Source organism: Sus scrofa, chromosome 4 (assembly GCF_000003025.6).
Source record: "Sus scrofa isolate TJ Tabasco breed Duroc chromosome 4, Sscrofa11.1, whole genome shotgun sequence".
In the NCBI taxonomy this organism is placed as follows: domain Eukaryota; kingdom Metazoa; phylum Chordata; class Mammalia; order Artiodactyla; family Suidae; genus Sus; species Sus scrofa.
The window spans coordinates 1090018-1106938 of NC_010446.5; the positions used below are offsets into that span (position 1 = coordinate 1090018).

The 16921-nt window shown below is 67.8% G+C and overlaps 1 protein-coding gene across 1 annotated transcript; it reads left to right on the top strand.

The window, feature by feature from the left end:
* On the top strand, nt 1-3583 carry MAFA (MAF bZIP transcription factor A). The gene is given in 2 exon segments (XM_021090536.1): nt 1-1821; nt 1824-3583. Coding segments are annotated over 2 exon segments (1086 nt in total). The 5' UTR covers nt 1-1227; the 3' UTR covers nt 2316-3583.

Below are 16921 nucleotides of genomic sequence, written 5' to 3' on the forward strand. Positions count from 1 at the left end.
CCACCACTAGGTGGGCAGCTGGGGCTGGGATTCCTAATGTGGTGCCAGGCCTGGCACCCCATGCTCCTTCCGCCCCGGGGTCCCTCCGACCCCTGAGCCCAGGGCTTTCCCCTCCCGGAGGCTCTAGCTCCCATACTGGGGTCCCTGGCACCGACCCTTCACCGGCGCGACTCCCTCCCCACCTGCTCCGGCTGCAACCCTTGCAGCCAGGCGTCCTGCGGTGGAGCCCGCCCGCCGCACCGAGGTGCCAGCAACTTTGTTGACTAAATTCCTGAACCCGCCTGAACTGCGGAGCTAAAAATAACCGGTGCTCCCGCGCAGTGCCCGGCGGAGCTGCGCAGTGTCACCCGTGTCGGGAGGCCGGAATGTCCCGGCGCCACCTCGCTAGCGGGGCTGGACTCGGGCTCCCAGCTGGCCGGAAAAACCCTGGGAAGGGACTGCAGGGTCACGACCATCTGGGCAGCTGGGGGACCGAGGCACCGAAGAGCACTCTCTGCTCCCCGAGACTCTGTGGGCGCCCAGTCGCGGACACGAGGCCCAGGAGTCCGCATGCGACCTAGCAAGCCCCAGGAGGCCCTGGTGAGCCCCAGCCGCACGGAGCCCTCTGCCCGTGCTATCCCCCGAGACGGCCACCAGAGGGCCCTGTCCCCTCCTCTCACCAGCGGCGGCGGGTCACCACCCCTTCCCACAGCTGTTCCTCACAGGAGATTGACAGCTGGGCTCGGGGTTGCCATGGGGATAGGCAAATGAGAGCTGCGAGTCTCGGGCTCCTATTGGCCCGGGGGCGCGCGCCCCTCCCATAAAGGCGGAACTGAGCGCCCGGCACTATAAAGGGGAGCGCGCTGCGCGGCGCTCGGCGGTGGAGGCGGGGCTGGCGGTGCGCGGGCGGAGCGCGGGGAACCTGAGCTGCTGGAGGCGGTGGCCCTAAGGCCACCCGCCCGGCCGCCGGCACGGGAAAAGGGGAGCGCGGTTGGCCTGCGTCCGCCAGGGAGCGACCCGGGGCTGGCCGAGAGGGCTGACTGGCGGCATCCCCAGCGACCGCCCCTGAGTTGGCTGAGTGAAAGTTTTCCCCGCACGCCTCTGCCGGGACACCGCGCCCCCGGCCACCGAACCCGGAGGGACCCGCCGCCTCTGGGAAGCGAAGGGGGGGAGAGGCCCGCGGCTCCCCCCCTCCCGCCTCCCGTCGGGGCGCAGCCGGGCGCGGCGGCGGGGGGCCCCCCCCGGGCGATGGCCGCGGAGCTGGCGATGGGTGCCGAGCTGCCCAGCAGCCCGCTGGCCATCGAGTACGTCAACGACTTCGACCTGATGAAGTTCGAGGTGAAGAAGGAGCCACCCGAGGCCGAACGCTTCTGCCACCGCCTGCCGCCTGGCTCGCTGTCCTCGACGCCGCTCAGCACGCCCTGCTCCTCCGTGCCCTCTTCGCCCAGCTTCTGCGCGCCCAGCCCGGGCACCGGCGGCGGCGGCGGCGGTGGGGCCGGGGGCGGCGGCGGGGCGGCTCAGGCTGGGGCTGCCCCGGGGCCGGCGAGCGGGGGCCCCGGCGCCGTCGGGGGCGCCTCGGGGAAGCCGGCGCTGGAGGATCTGTACTGGATGAGCGGCTACCAGCACCACCTGAACCCCGAGGCGCTCAACCTGACGCCCGAGGACGCGGTGGAGGCGCTCATCGGCAGCGGCCACCACGGCGCGCACCACGGCGCGCACCACCCAGCGGCCGCCGCGGCCTACGAGGCCTTCCGGGGCCAGGGCTTCGCGGGCGGCGGCGGCGCGGACGACATGGGGTCCGGCCACCACCACGGCGCGCATCACGCCACCCACCACCACCACCACCGGCCCACCACCACCACCACCACCACCACCACACCGGCGCAGGCCACCACGGCGGCGCGAGCCACGGCGGCGGCAGCGCGGGCCACCACGTGCGCCTGGAGGAGCGCTTCTCCGACGACCAGCTGGTGTCCATGTCAGTGCGCGAGCTGAACAGGCAGCTCCGCGGCTTCAGTAAGGAGGAGGTCATCCGGCTGAAGCAGAAGCGGCGCACGCTCAAGAACCGCGGCTACGCGCAGTCGTGTCGCTTCAAGCGGGTGCAGCAGCGGCACATTCTGGAGAGCGAGAAGTGCCAGCTCCAGAGCCAGGTGGAGCAGCTGAAGCTGGAGGTGGGGCGCCTGGCCAAGGAGCGGGACCTGTACAAGGAGAAATACGAGAAGCTGGCCGGCAGGGGTGGCCCCGGGGCCGCGGGCGGGGCCGGCTTCCCGCGGGAGGCCTCGCCGCCGCAGGCCGGCTCCGGCGGGGCCAAGGCCGCGCCCGACTTCTTCCTGTGAGCGCGGGACCCCGAGCCCGCGCTGCCGCCGGGAGAGGCTCGCGCAGGCCGCCCAGGGCCTCGGCCCGGACTCCGCGGCCCAGGACGGGGACTCGCGGCGGGGCCGCCGCTGCGCGCGGGCCCTCGCCTTGACGCCACCGCCCCCGGCCCGGCCGGCCGGCCGGCCCGCCCCGCGCGCCGGGCTGCTGCGCCTGCAGGCGCCAGACCCCAGGCCCCTGCTGGCGGCGCGGCCTCCTCGCTCCCGGCTCGCGACCCTTCCCGGGCCGCCGTCCTGACGCTGCCCCGACTCCTCTGCGCGGAGCGCGGCGACGCCCAGGACAGTTGGGCCGGGTCGCAGTCCTTCCTGGCGTCCGCTTGTACATACGCGGAAGGCGGTTCTGCGCCCGCCCCCGCCCCCGCCGGGACTGCCGGCAGCCCCCGCCGCCCCACGCTCCCTCGTTTCCTTTCTTTGCGGCCCCTTGCCCTGCCCTTTTCTACTCCTTTTTAAAGCAGTCTTATTTTCGAAGTATTTATATTTATTTTGCTCGGTGATTAGAAAAGAAAGTCCCGGAGGACGCTCCCTCCTGTGCCGCCGCGGCCGCCCTCCGACGTCCGGGTGTCCCAGCATGTGTGGCTCGCTCGGAGCGGCCCGGCCCCTGCCTGCCCTCTTGCCCGCCTGCCCCCCACCCTGCCACCGGCGTCTCTAGAGACTGAGGCCGGAGGGCTTTATCTCTGCTGTGTTCAGTCCCGCTGCCCTACTGTACTCGAGGGGGGGGGGTGGGGGCTGGCCCGGACTCCCGTGCTGCTATTTGTCTATGCACCAGATTGTATTTATGACTCCTGGGGAAATATATCTTATTTTAACCCTCAAGAGAAGTGAAAGGGAAAAAAAGTAATGCACAGTATTTCTAGCAGAAGAAAAAAAGGGTTTTTTTTAAAGAGGAGGTTTCGCCTGAATCTCCTGGCATGGGGGCGGGTGGAGAACGTGTTTTTACTTTAATTTAAAATGTGTTTCGTTTTGTTTGTGGATTCTTTTTGAAAAGTCTGATGGCTTTTTGGAGTAGCCGGGATATAGGGTGGGGAGGCCTGTGCTCCCGGCCCTGCGAGCCGCCCAGCCCGGGCTCCAGCGGGTCCTGTGTTCCTTCAGCGCCTGCTCCTGCTGCGCGCGGGAGGTTCACCAACTTGTTGAAAGTTTTGTTGTGTTATTGGGTCTTGGTGGGTTCTTTTTCATTTGCTACGAAGCTGAGGAAAGAAGAAAACACAAAATAAACCCGTTTAGATCCAAAAGTCGCTAGAGCCTGGCTGGTTTTCTATGGCTTTTGTTTTTGCCATATTTCTTCCAGAACAAAAAGAAAAAGAGGTGCCCGACCCGGGCCCTGCCTTAACTCTGGTTGACCCGCCTGGGCCGACCGGGAGAGACTGACCAGAGTTGTGGCACCTGCCGGGCCACCCCTGGGCTGCCTCTCGGGGAGGAGGGCCGCACAGGGTGGCCCTGACCCCCAAGGAAGGCAGGCCCGGCGGGCCTCTGCCTGAGGCTCCTTGGCAGTGACCCTGCACGGGGCACCACGGCGTCTCTGTGAAAGGCACTGTCCTCAACTCTTCTGAGCCTGCGTTCTGGTCTCCTACCTGAAGCGCCAAGGCCTGGGAGGTGGGGGCACCCGAGAGGGCGGCCCCTCTGGGATTTCCACCCGAGGGGGCTCAGGGCCGCTGCAGGGCACCGGCCTTGGCTCCATTCGTTCACATCGAGATGGAGTCCGGGGAAGGTCTGCTGTTTGCACGCTTGGAGAAGGGTCTGCCGCGCCTCTTCTCTGCGGAGGGGGCTGTGCTGCTTTTCCGTCTGGGGACAGCAAGTCTCCCCCTGGGGGCTGGGACAGCTGCAGTTCCCAGGGGGACACCTCCTGAGTTTGGTTTAGTGTCTCCATCAGAGAGACGGAGGGCACGGCGACGGCTGCCCTCCCCTCTGACTTAGCGTGAAACTGAGACTGGGGGGTGTCTCGGAGTGTGAGCCAAGTGCTGGTGCTGAGAAGTGGAAATGCGCGCGCGCGGGGGCCGCTTAAAGGGACGAGATCTGGGCGCCGCCGCGCGGGGCGGGGCTCGGACGGCGGAGAGGAGGGTCGGCCCGCCGAGGCTCTCGCCCAGGAGGGGCCCGGAGTCTGCGCCCAGAGGCGAGGGCAGGGCACTGGCCAGCGCGGATGCGGGCGCCTTCCTTTCCCTGGGGGGGCCTCCCTCCCTCCCACCTTGGATTCCCCGGGAAGCCTCCCTCCTGGCCGAGACAGGGGCCGAGGGCCGGGCAGCTCGGCGGAGCTCTCGGGGGCCCGGGCGGGGGGCTCCCTCGCGCGCGGGGCCTCCCAGAGCCCAGCCCCTCACCCCCGCTCCCCGCGGCAGCGCTTGGGTTCCTCCGCCGGCCGGGCCTGAGCGCGAGCCGGGCTGCGGGCTGGGTTTGGTTTCCCTTCCCTCCTCTGTTCTCTCTTGCTTTTTCTCCGTCCCTCCCTCTTTCTCTTTGCCCCCCACCGCTCCCTTCTCTCCGTTGGTTTTCCCTCCAGGATAAAAAGGAGAGGAGAAAGCGCACCGAGAGCATGGCAGTAACTGGGGGGCGGGCGCTTATTTTGTGTTTGGAGACCAATCTTTTCCCAAAGGCATTGGGGGGGGGGCCCGCCCCAAGCTCCTGCAGGGAAGCACCCCAGGCTCCCGAGTCCTCCGGGAGTGCAGAGTGGAGCCGGGACCTCTGCCCGGGGAGGCACCGCTGCCGCGGGGCTGGGCCCGGGAGTGCGGACCAGTGAGAACTGGAGGCCCACCTCGGAGAGCGGCAGCCTGTCCCCAGGACCCTGTGACTGCGATGTGACTGGTGCCCTGGACGGGCCTGAGAGGGAGCTGGCCGGGCAGTGAGGGCCCTGGGCCCGGTCGGAGTGACTGTGACCGCCGTGTCCAGGCTGCAGGACAAGCCTCCACTCCGCGCCCGCCAGGATGCTCAGGGAGCCGTGTGGTGCCCTCCCCTCAGTCACTCCGGGCAGGAGGCAGGGGCTGTCCCTGTGCCTCAGGCCCTGTCAGCTCACACCTCCATCCTCTGTCATCACCTGGAGGACGCTCAGGGGACCATCTGGGACCTTGGGGCTCCCAACACACCTGGCGGCCTCCACCCCGCCCCAGGGGGATCCATTCTTCAGTTCCTTGTTCCTTCATATTCTGTCTGAGTCCCAGCTCTGTGCCAGGCCCAGTGAGGACCACAGCAGGGACAAAAATGCCCGCCCTGGCCCTGAGCTCCGAGGGAGGGACACAAGCTCCTTAGACGGCCGATGGAGTTGGGGGTGGCAGTATCTCCTCCCAGGCCTGAGGGGGAGGCCTGGTGGCCGCGTGTGTGACCTGTGACCAGTGGCACATGCACTCATTGCACACACACTCAACATAGGGACTCTCGCAGAGAAGACGGCACACCCGCGGCCCCCCTCCCCGCCCACCACGTGCGCTCTGGGCATTCCACACGCCCACCCCCTGCCCCCAGCACCGCTGCCCCACTGCTGTGGGAGACGGAGGTCCCTCTCCCCCGACCCTCACCTACCACAGCTGGGACACCCCAGCTGTTCCCCCCTCACTAACCACCCAAGCACCCCGCCCCCAGCCCAGCCCTGCTCCGCCCCTGCGGGGGCCTCTAGGGGCAAGCATGGGCCCCCACCCTCCACACAGAGCGCCCAGCTGGGCCTCATCTTCCAGGTCTGCAAGGTCCCTACGCCCCAAACACGCGTGCACAGGGCGCAGCTGCTCCCCTCGTCCTCCAGCTGCTTGACTCCAGGAAGGACTCTGAGCGGGAGCTTTGGCCCCTCCCCAGCGCTGGCCCGGGGTCCCCAGGGCTGCTCTCTGCCATTGCCACGGCAGCCCTGCTCTGCGCAAGGGTAGCTGTCCACGGCCCCTCCCAGCCTCCTATTTATAGCTGCCCTGGCCTTGTGGCCTCGTGAGCTCTGACACGGCCACCCCAGCAGGTGCCACCCTCAGCCGCCGTCTGGTCAGTTCTGCTGGACCCGGGACCCTGCAAGTCCTCTCTCGTTCTGGCCGCCAGTGAGAGCCCAGGTGCCCTCCAGGAGGAAGCCCCAGGCAGCCGCTGCCTGGGCTAAGAGCAGACACCTCTTCAGGCTCACCCGAGCCCACCATGTGGTGCACAGCCAGGGCCTGCCCCAGTGAGGACTGTCGCCAGTTCCACAGGCCTGGGGCCTCCAGGTCCAGAGCCCAGACCTCACTTACCCCTGGACTGGGCTGGCCTGGCCTAGAAGGGACAGGGACAAGTGTTCCGACCTGAAGACAGGCCAGTGACCTGCCCACCAGACAGGGGCCGGAGCCTGGGGCCCAAGGAAGGGTCATGCCATCCTGTGGCTGTGGCCCTGGGTCACTGCGGTCCAGGGCCTAGGCACATGGGACAGAGTGGAAGAGAATGCTGCCTTCGCCCAGACCCCGGGGGCCTGGGTCTCCTTACTTCCAGCCACTCTGGGAAGCAGGTTTGAGCCGGCAACAGAGATGACAGGCTGGGTTGTCCCCAGCACTTGAGGGGACAGTTGGGGGACAGGGAAGGGCCTCCAGTCCTGCGGAGTCCACAGCTGCCCCCTGCCCAGCCCCCAGCCCTGCCTGCTGCTCTGACCACAGGACTGGCCTTGTCACTTCCCTGGGCCCAGCTGCAAGATCAGCGGTTCCTGAGGCCATGGAGTCGGGCCATGGGCCAGGGAGGCCCTGCTGGGGTGCAGGCACCCTGCTCTCCCAGAGCCAAGGCCCGCTCAGCCTGCCCTCCACAGACACTCTGGGGCCCAAGGAGGGCCAGCCTGGAAGGAAGTCTCCCTTTTCTCCAGGGGGAGGGAACTCATTCATTCACTCAAAATTGTTGATTAACCACCTACTGTGTGCCAAGGCCTATCTAGGAGGTGGGGACAGAACTGGGAAGGGGACAGACAGCCCACCCCCTGGGGGTCCCTTTTGGGGGGGTAGGGCGGGGCCTGCTGGGGGAGGCGCTGGCTTTCCAGGTGGAAGAACAGGTGGAGGGGGTGGGGGAGGAAGCAGGGGGCAGTGGGTGGAGGCAGATGGGGGGGCGAGCTCTTTGGGGGAGGAGCTCTGAGCTGGGGAGGGGCGGGTGGGAGCGCCAGCTGCAGGGAGGGGCTGGGGGCACTGGGCCCAGACTGCAGTGTCACCTGGTGGCAGAGCTGGGTGCCATCCCGTCCCCTGGGTCCACTTTGGGCTCTTACAGCCAGAGCTGCCCCGGGAGAGGGCACAGGCTGCGCCCCAGGGCCAGGAGGACAGTTCCCTGGGGACCAGCCAGGGAGGGCTGGGGCCAGGGCCTAAATTAGGCAAGCACGGAGCCAGCGGGGCGGCCGACCTGCATTTGCGCCTGGTGAGCAGTAGGTAGCGCAGGGGCCAGGGAGGGGGACGGGGGTGAGGGGGACAAGCTGGGCTGGGCGAGGGCACATGCCCGGCAGAGGGGCAGGAGCTGGAAGGCCTGGGGGCGGGGGGGGGGCTGCAGCGCTGGGAGGGGCGGGCCGTGGGGAGGGCAGGGGGCTGCGGGGCACCCACTCTCCCGCCACACCCTCACTGGCACCGGAGCTCCGAACACGTGCCCACTGCCATTCCGAGGCTCAGGCGGCCACAGTCGCGGCCCGCGCGCGGCCGCTGCTCCAGCACAGCAGCCACGACGAGTAATTTGCTGTTGGCGGGCTCAGTGCCTGCCTAATTCGCAGTGACACCGCTCAGCTGCTGAGGGCTCGAGCTGTCACAGCCGATTAGCCCGCGGCCGGAGGAAGGAAGGCCGGGGGCGGGGGCGGAAGAGGGGGCGCGGAGGGGCGGTCGGAGCCCGACGGGGACAGGACTGAGGGAGCGGGCGCGGGGAAGGGACCGGCCAGGTGTGCCCGAGCTCTGCCAGTCTCCACTGCCCTGGGGGCGCTCCCCCTCCCCGCGCCTCCTAAGCTTCTAGGCGCCCCCCCCAACCTGGCATCCTGGAGGAGAACCTGGTGGGGAGCATTCTCAGGACATCGAGCTAGAATCCGGCTAAAATGCGCATCCCCAGACCTGAGGGTGGCCAGAACCTACGTTTCTAGGGCACTCGAGTCTGAAGCCACAGCCCGGGGGCAGAGACAAAAAGGCTGTGTTTATGGGGGCAGATCGCAGGAAGAACCAGGGTTGGGGGCACTGGGGGCTCTTCAGCCTGGGCCCCTGATAGGGAGACGCCCCCAGGAGGCAGGAGGTGGAGCAGAAAGCAGCAGACTGTAGGTGCAGGACCCCAACTTGGTGCCAGGGCTGGTGGGGGCGGGAGAGGGACACTCCAGCTGCCCGGGCAGCAGTTTTCCTCCTGTCTCTTTTGGCCCTGGCACTAGGCTGAGCCTCGCCACCTCCTACAGGCTGGCCTCCCTGGTGTTGGCACCCTGATTGGATGGCCGCCTGGTTAGGTGTCCTGAGGCCAGATGCCAGCCTCAAGGGGAATTGTTCCCCATCACCAGGCCACACTCTGCCCCGGACTTGCCTCTGTCACCCATCCCGCCCTCCCTTCTGCTCCCGTCCCTGCTCCCCAGGGGCAGGCCCCTCGACCTCTTGCCTTGTGGCCTCCTCCACGGGCCCTGCACCTCCTCCTTGACCTCGGCTTCGCTTCAGCCGGGTCTCGGCCCCCCTCCCAGGACTGGCCTCCCTCCCTTCCCATGGCCCTCTCCCGACCCCGGAGACCGGCCTGGGAAGGTCATGATGGGGAGGCCAGCACCTGCCAGAATCTAGAAACGGTCCTGGAGGTGCCCGTGGCCTGTTTTGCAGATGAGGGGCTGGGCGTGGGAAGGTCGCCCAGCAGGGCCCCGCAGGACCCCGGAGGCCAGCGGTTTCACCTCAGTAAGGAGGGTCCTGGGGCCCCTTCTGCAGGGTCAGGCCCAGTGGGGAGTGGCTGGGTCCCCTCCAGGCTCCCCCAAGCTCTTTTTTGGGCACGAGCACCCCAGGGCATGTGGCTGCATAGCCCACTATTCCCCTGAGACAGAGGGGTTTTGAGCACAACCGGCCACGGCTCCGTCGCCCAGACCCCAACCCCCGCTTCTCCCTGAGACCCCTGTCTCCTCTCGGGCTCAGGGCTGCCCTCTCCAGGCCGGAGCCTCCTGTGGGTCCCACAGGGCCCTGGCCTCGCCCCCGCCTCTGGGAGCCCTGGGGCCTGAGCGCTGCCTCCCAGGCGCGGTCCTCCTTCCCCGCTAACCCCCACCCGGTCCTCGAGCAGGCGTCCAGGGCACACTCGGGGGGCTTTCGGCCCGCACTGCCTGGGGCCACAGCACAGCGGAAACCCCTCCTTGTCCTCAGGGGACCCCAGGGGGTTTGGGGCTTGGGAGGGGACGAGGGCGCGGCCGGAGGGGGACGGGCGGTGCTGGGCTGCAGACGGGGCGGCCCTCACGCGCTGCGGAGGAGGCGGGAGCCGCGCCTTCCCGGGGCGGGCACGTGACTGCAGGTGCGAGTGGCAGAGCGTGCGGAGAGGTGGCACTTCCAGATGTGTGTCTCCGTGTGTGAGACGCTCTGGCTGGGGCGCCGCGGGATACGTACTCGGGTCACGTGGGAGCCCGGCGCTGGGACCTGTTACTCCAGGGGCGGGGAGGCAGGGGTGTGGGGTCACCGGGACTGCGGGGAAGGGGCTGATGGGGGGGGTCTGGAGGGAGTCCTGCGCTATTGGGGAGAAAGCAGGCGCGCAAGTTAAAGGAGTAAATGATACAGAGTAAGTCAGAGAGGCCAGCACTGGGGGGACTGAAGGTGGGGCGGAGGAGGGGCCCTTCAGACAGAGGCAGCAGGGGGGCCTGGCTGGGCCCGAGGGGAAGGTGGGGCCCACGGGGATGCAGGGGAGGGGCGGGGGGATGGTGGCAGGGGAGGGCGGAGAGGGAGCCCAGAGGGTGTGGGAACGGCGCGGGGACCCCTGGTTCAGTAGGGACGGATTGTGGGGGTCAGAGCTGGAGGTCACTGCCAGGTGCAGGTGCAGGGGGGTGGCCGGCCGGGCGGTGAGGCCGGAGATCTCATCCCCCCTCCCCTGTGCCTTTGTAGCTCAGAGGCCCAGAGACCTCCGGAGAGGGGCCTTCTGACTCCAGGACCTGCTCCCAGGGTCTGCTTGGGGCTGAAACAGGCCAGGGGTACAGCGTGGCATGGGCACGCGTGGCTCCTCAGCCCCTAGTTCCTCCTGAGGGCGGGTCCCCCCGCGCCACATCTAACAGAAGCCTGGCTTCCTGGACTTGAAGGGGCCGTGGGGTTTCCCCCCAGAGCCGGGCTGGGCAGAGCTGAGTCCCCTATTCCAGGGCTTTCTTCAAGGGTCCTAGCGAGGGGTCGGGGTGTAGGGGGGAGGCCCGCAGGGGGTGGCCTGAGCCAGCTGGCCGCGGGGGCGTTTGGGACCTGGGTTTGGGAGGGGAGGGCAGAGCCTGGGCAGCTCGGCCCCCACCGCATCCAGGCTGCAGCTACCCGCCCTGCCCTGGCCTGGGGCCTGCGTGTTCCCTCTTGGCTGCAGTTGGGGGGAGGGGGTCAGGTCAGTGCAAGGGGGGTGTCACTGCCTCCCCATCCCTCGTCCCCATTAAGGGGACAATGGGAGAATAAGCACTTTTCTTTCTTCATTTCCCCGCTGTCTGCTAATATCATATTGATGATAATTTCTCTTTAATGGGCTATTTGCGGTAATTACGATGCACTGAGTGAGTAATTGTATCTGACTCCCAGCGCCCACCAGGGCTGCGGGGGTGGGAGGGGGGCGTATGCGGCCTTTGGCCTTCTCAGCCCCTCTGCCTGGAACCAACTTCCGGCCCGTGACTGTGACCGCCTGGTGCAGGGGTGCCCCTTTGCCTGGCCTGTCTGGGAAATGCCAGGCTCTCAGCTCCCCAGCGTTGATGGGGCCTCTCTCCCAGGGCAGGGAGGGGCCCAGAGCAGCCCACTCCCAGGGCAGGGCACCCCTCCCTCCCCAGGGCGCTCTAGGCTCCCACGTGCGGGGCTTGGCCTCCTTGAAACTGTGGTTGCGGGGGGCCTCAGTCCCTGCGGGGACAGGAGCTCCAGCCCCCCCACCCCACCCCGCTCTGGCTGCATTGGGGGGGGCACAGTCACTGTTGGGCTGTGCAGGGCAGGCACCTGGGGACTCGCCCAGCCTCCCGCGAGGGAACTGTCAGTAGGGTGCCCGCCCCCCAGCATCTCTTTTCTCCCTGTGCTGTCCCTCCAAGTCCCTGTCACCTACCAGGCCTAGCTGGGCAGGGGGCATTGGGGCCCTCAACAGTGTGGCCCTGCTGTGTGCCGGGGACGAGCCGTGGCGGGTAGAGGTCAGAGGCCAGGCAGAGCTCCACCTGAGTTCCCATGCAGATGGTGAGCACTGGGGACAGAGAGGCCCCAGAGCCTGCTGAGTCCAGGACCTCCAGCCTCCCAGACCCTGGGGCCCACGCCCTGCCCTGCCCTTCCTCCACAAGGGCGACGTCCCACAGACTTGCCGGGCTGTGGCCGGACACCTGCCACATCCCGAGGCAGGGCCCCTGCCTCACCATGACCTCTGCCGCCACCACCAGCACCACCAGTGCCATCACCGCCCCCGCCGCCGCCACCACCAGCACCACCATCCACGCCTACGGTGGGCACAGCGCTTTGCTACACAGGTCATGCTCACGTGTTGGGAGAGAAGCACTCAGAGGAACAACCTCCTGAGTTGCTGCGAGAAACTCAACTCGATGCCAAACTGACTATTTTTGCCTGGGGAACAGGGAGCAGGGAGCGTCTCTGGGCTGGGGCCGTCCGGGAGTGCCTGGCCCGGCCACAATGCGCGCGCTGCTCTGGAAGAACATTGAACTGCTCTGGAAGAACATTGAACGAGCTCAACAGCAGGCCGGACAGATCGGGGGTGTGCCTGCAGAAAGCATGCCAGGCAGGGCACACACCTGCTCCAGGCGCCACCGAGAGGAGGGGCTGGCCTGGGATGTGGCCACCGCTCTGGGGGCTCGGGCCACGCGCCCACCCTGCCTGGGAAAACTCCGGCCAAGTGCAGTCTTCACGCGGGGCAGGTACGCCCAGAAAGGCGGAGGCTGGAGGAGTGGAATGCAGAGGGACTCCGCCAGGGACCTGGGCGGATGTGGGTGTGCCCCCCGCCGCGCTGAGGGCACCAGCCTCCCCTACCCCTCCACCCACCCGCACCCTGCCCTGTTGCCCACGGCCAGGGTCTCCTCGTGTGTCTTTTCTGGTCAATAAACCTCGGCTCCTGGGGGGCCTGCGGGGGGGTAGGCTGCTGGTGCTGCCCCGCCCCCACCAAACACTCTGTCATAATTAAGCACGCACAGCCTAATTAATTGAGTGGTCAGGATGCTAATTAGCAGCTTGATTGAGACTGGAGGAGGGTGAAGGGTAACCTTGGCAGTGGGCGCTCCTCCCAGCTGAGCTGCTGTCCGGCTCGCTCCCAGCTGGGGGCTCCAGGCCTGGCCTCCACCCCAGGCCTCACCCTCACGTCAGCCCTGCTCCCACCTCTCCCGGCCCTGCCCTGCAGCCTCTCTTGTCCCTCTGTGACCACCTCAGCCAGGTCGGGCCCTGGCCACTCCCTCCTGCTCAGCATCCCTACCCAAAGGAGAACCCACAGAGAGCCAGCTCCCTCGTGACAAGGCTTTTCCCGGGTAAGACGTGTGTCCTGGAGCCTCTGGCCACTGGCCCTAACCCTGACTCCTGGCCATGAGGGCAGCGTGCCCACACCTGATGGCAGGGTTCTTGCCCCTCTCCGGGGTCCTGGACTTCACCCCAAGCAGCCACAGACCCACAGGGATCTGGACACAGTGGCCTGACCAGCAGGTGTATGTGGCCATGCCCCCATAGCGTTTTCTCTCTTGTTTGGCATTTTAGGGCCACATCTGCAGCATATGGAATTTCCCAGGCTAGGGGTCCAATTGGAGCTGCAGCTGCCGGCCTACCCCACAGCCACAGCAATGGAGGATCCAAGCCATATCTGCGACCTACACCACGGCTCACGGCAACACCATGTTCTTCACCCACTGAGCGAGGCCAGGGATTGAACCCGCATGCTCACGGATGCTAGTCAGATTCATTACCGCTGGGCCATGACGGGAGTTCCCAGGCCCCCATAGCTTTGAAGCCCATCTCCTCTGAGCAGCCTCCTCCCCGCAGGCTCATGCGGGTGAGTAGAGGGCACGTGGGCTGCTGAGAAAGGGGGAGAGAGGAAAGGCTGGGGTGGGTGGGAAGCCCAGGGGTTGGGCTCCTTCTGAGAGGCCACCTGCCGTCCACGTCCAGCCCACACTGCCTGTGCTCCATCCAGCCCCCCCTGGCAGGAGGGCCACACCCCTCCTCTCCCTGAAGGAGCCAAAGGGCAGGAAGGGGCCTGCCGGAGAATGGCCACACCCAAGCCTCGCTGTCCTCATCCGTAAAGTGGGTGGTGGTGACAGGCCTCCCTCCAGGGACACCCTTGTGGTCCTTGGCTGATCAGCTGGATTCCTGGCGGGAAAGAGGAGGGATGGGGGGCGCCCCCCCACGCCTTTAGGGGCCACCCAGAGCCAGCCAGTGGAAGAAGTCCCCTCTAGGCTCGTGCTGCTCTGGAGCTCAGGCAGCGCAGGCTCCAGACGTCGGGGGTCGCAAACTAGAGGCGACGGCTACTCAGGGTCCAACCTGAGGAGGCTGGGCGGGGCACTGGAGACCCGCAAGCAGCACCAGGCAGAGGGCACCGGAGGGGGCGGGCAGGGGGGTGCTGGCCGCGTTCGAACCAGAGGCGGCCTCGGAGCGGGGACGACTGCGGGAAGGAGGAGCCCAGTGGCTCCGGGAGGAGGTCTGGGCACCGCACCTCCCGGCGCCCTCCCTCCCCTGCTTGGCCCCCGACCCCAGGGGCGTCACCCGGGCTGAGCGCGGGCTCCGCATTCCAGCCCGGCGGCGGGGACGGCAGGACGCGGGGAGGGGCGGCGGCGCTCTCCGGCCTGGCCCGTGGCCTGGCGCGGCTCCACGGCGGACAGATGGCAGCGGGCAGGGCGGGGTGGAGGGTGCAGGGGGCGTCAGATGGCGCCGCCCCGGGCGCACCCCGCCGCCGCCGCCGAGGAAGCCGTCTGCGGCCCTGGGCTCTGCGCATCTGGGGGGGAGGCGGGCCGCGTGCCCGCTGTGCTGCGCGGGTGGCGGGGGAGGTGACACGCCGAGCTGCCACCGCCGGTGCCCGGGGCTGTCCCGCCGCACGGGGCGGGGCGAGGTGGGAACTCGCGGGCGGGCGCGCGCAGCTGTCTCCCCGCAGCTGCCGGGCTGCCGCCGGGCCGCCAGTGCGCGTGCGCGGCCAGGGCTGGGGGGCGGGGCGGGCCGCCCGGGACCCGACGGGCGGCCTCACGGTCCCTCGCGTCGCGGCCACCCGGTCTCATTGCCTCTGTGGCGGGGCTGCCCTGCGGCCAGGTGAGCTGGTCACTCCACCCAGGCCCGGGGTGAGGAAGCCGCGGTCTAAGGGTGTGATGTACACGAAACCCAAGCCGAGGGGAGATAGAAAACAGATGTTTTTGGAGTTCCCGTCGTGGTGCAGTGATTAACGAATCGGACTAGGAACTATGAGGTTGCGGGTTCGATCCCTGGCCTCGCTCAGTGGGTGAAGGATCCGGCGTTGCCATGAGCTGTGGTGTAGGTCGCAGACACGGCTTGGATCTGGCGTGGCTGTGGCTGTGGCTGTGGTGTAGGCAGGCAGCCAAAGCTCTGACTTGACCCCTGGCCTGGGGACTTCCATGTGGTCCATCTGCAGTCTTAAGAAAAAAGAAAAATACATCTTGTCGTGTCCCCTCCCCCGACTCTTACAGCCTGCTGAGCACTTGTCTGTGGGCACCTGTGAGGGCCCCAATTTGGCCGGGGGCACTAAGGACCAAGGAGGAGGCCACAAGCCAGGCAGGCAGTAGGCAGGGCACACAAGCCTGGTGGGCAGTAGGCAGGGCAGAGCCTGGGGCTGGGGTTCCTGGAGCCCAGGGCCCGCCTCCCCGCAGCCTCCCCGGCCGCCTGCTCCCACAGGGGGCTGTGGGCAGGGGTCGGGGGGGGGGCAGGGGCTGAGGGGAAGGCTTGGAGGTCACAGGAGCTGGCTCTCTTGTGAACAGTTGAGGCCGCGCTGGGGCGGAGGCAGGAGGTTGGTGAGGGGCCTCTTCCCGTCCGGTCCCTCGGCCCCTCAGGGAGGCCAGGCCAGCTTGCTGGGTCCCCACACTGGAGGGGGCTCCCTGCCCTCCTGGCTGCGGTGGGTGGCCCCTGTGCTGAGGGCTGTGGACAAGGCAGGGGCGGCCACGTGTGGGGGAAGGGGGATCCCCAGAGGGGCAGCACCCTGCCAGGCCCGGAGGAGGCGGTGGTGCTGGGTCGATGGGGAACAGTCCACGCAGAGGGAGGCGGGGCAGAGCAGGCATTGGGGTTGCGGCAGCTCAGGGGCTACTTCGGGCAGCGGGGAGAGGTTACTGGGGTCAGGCTGCAGAAGGGTCTAGAGAGTCGTGGGACTTGATCCTGTGTCTGCTTCTGAGAGGGGTGTTCTGCGGTGCGGGCCGTGACGGGGACGCCTCAGACCAGGCTCCGGGAAGAAGAGTCCCTGGTAGAAGATGGGGACGTGGCATCAGGCCAGGCACGTAGGAAGCCAGACCCTGGGCTGGGGGTGGGAGGGGGCCGGCTGGGCCGGACAGGGGCGGTGATCCTGCCGGGGGCGAGCATCCATGATGAGGGGGTCCCAAGCAGGAGCCAGGCGGGGGCGGAACAGCCCAGGGGCCAAGGACCTGTGCGGCATTTGTCTTCAGGGCTCTGGGGAGGGCTGCCTTGGAAGGTGGAGGGACCCTGTCGGAGACGGAGGGTGCCTTGGGAGGTGGCGCTGAAATGACCTCACAGGTGACCTGCAGCCAGGGAATGGGGAGGGCAGCGCCCAGGCCAGGGGACTGAGAGCCGTGCCCCCTTCGCCCCCTCCATCTGCCCTCACCCTTCTTGCCTCACCTGCTCTGGCCAGTGATGGCAGCCCTGCCCCAGTGTTTTTGGGCAGCAGAGGACCGGCTGGCCCGGCCCTCGTGCCAGGCCTTGGGCGCTGCGGAGGGAACTGGAGCTGCGGGGTTGGGTTTCAGGCCACTCCGCCACAGCATGAATAATGCAGCTGGCTGAGATTGGAAGGTGACCTCAGCCTGGGGGGTGGGGGCACCCCCAGAGCCTCCAGCCCATCCTAACCTCCCCCCTTGCCAACCAGGACACCGGGATCCCAGCCCCCCCCCGGGGGGGGCATCCAGTCAGCTGCCCTGGGACACCAAGCCAGTGCCCCCCTAAGCTGTGTGTGGTGGAGCGGGCTGTAGGGCAGGCATGGGCGTGGCAGCTTGGGGACAGCAGCATCCTTTTCTGTGTGGGTCCCCCGGTGCCTGTGGCTCATCTCCTACAACACAGAGGAGACCGCGCCCGAGGAGGAGCCACGCCCGCTTCTGGATGCTTCTTCCTCTGACCTCTGGAGGAGAGAGGCCAAACGTCAGCCTGAAACCTCCCAACCTGCGGCCGAAGAGAATCTCCTATAACCATTGGAGGAAGGGTGGCCCCGGCCACACACAAGAAAAAGCCAGGAAGGGGAGGAGTCGGACGACAGCAGAGTGGCGGCCCCTCGCCGTTTCCAGCTAGAATTCGGGCGGCCACCCCTCAAGGTGGGCGGTGGAATCCGGACATTTTAAGGAGTGCCAGGGCCCCAAA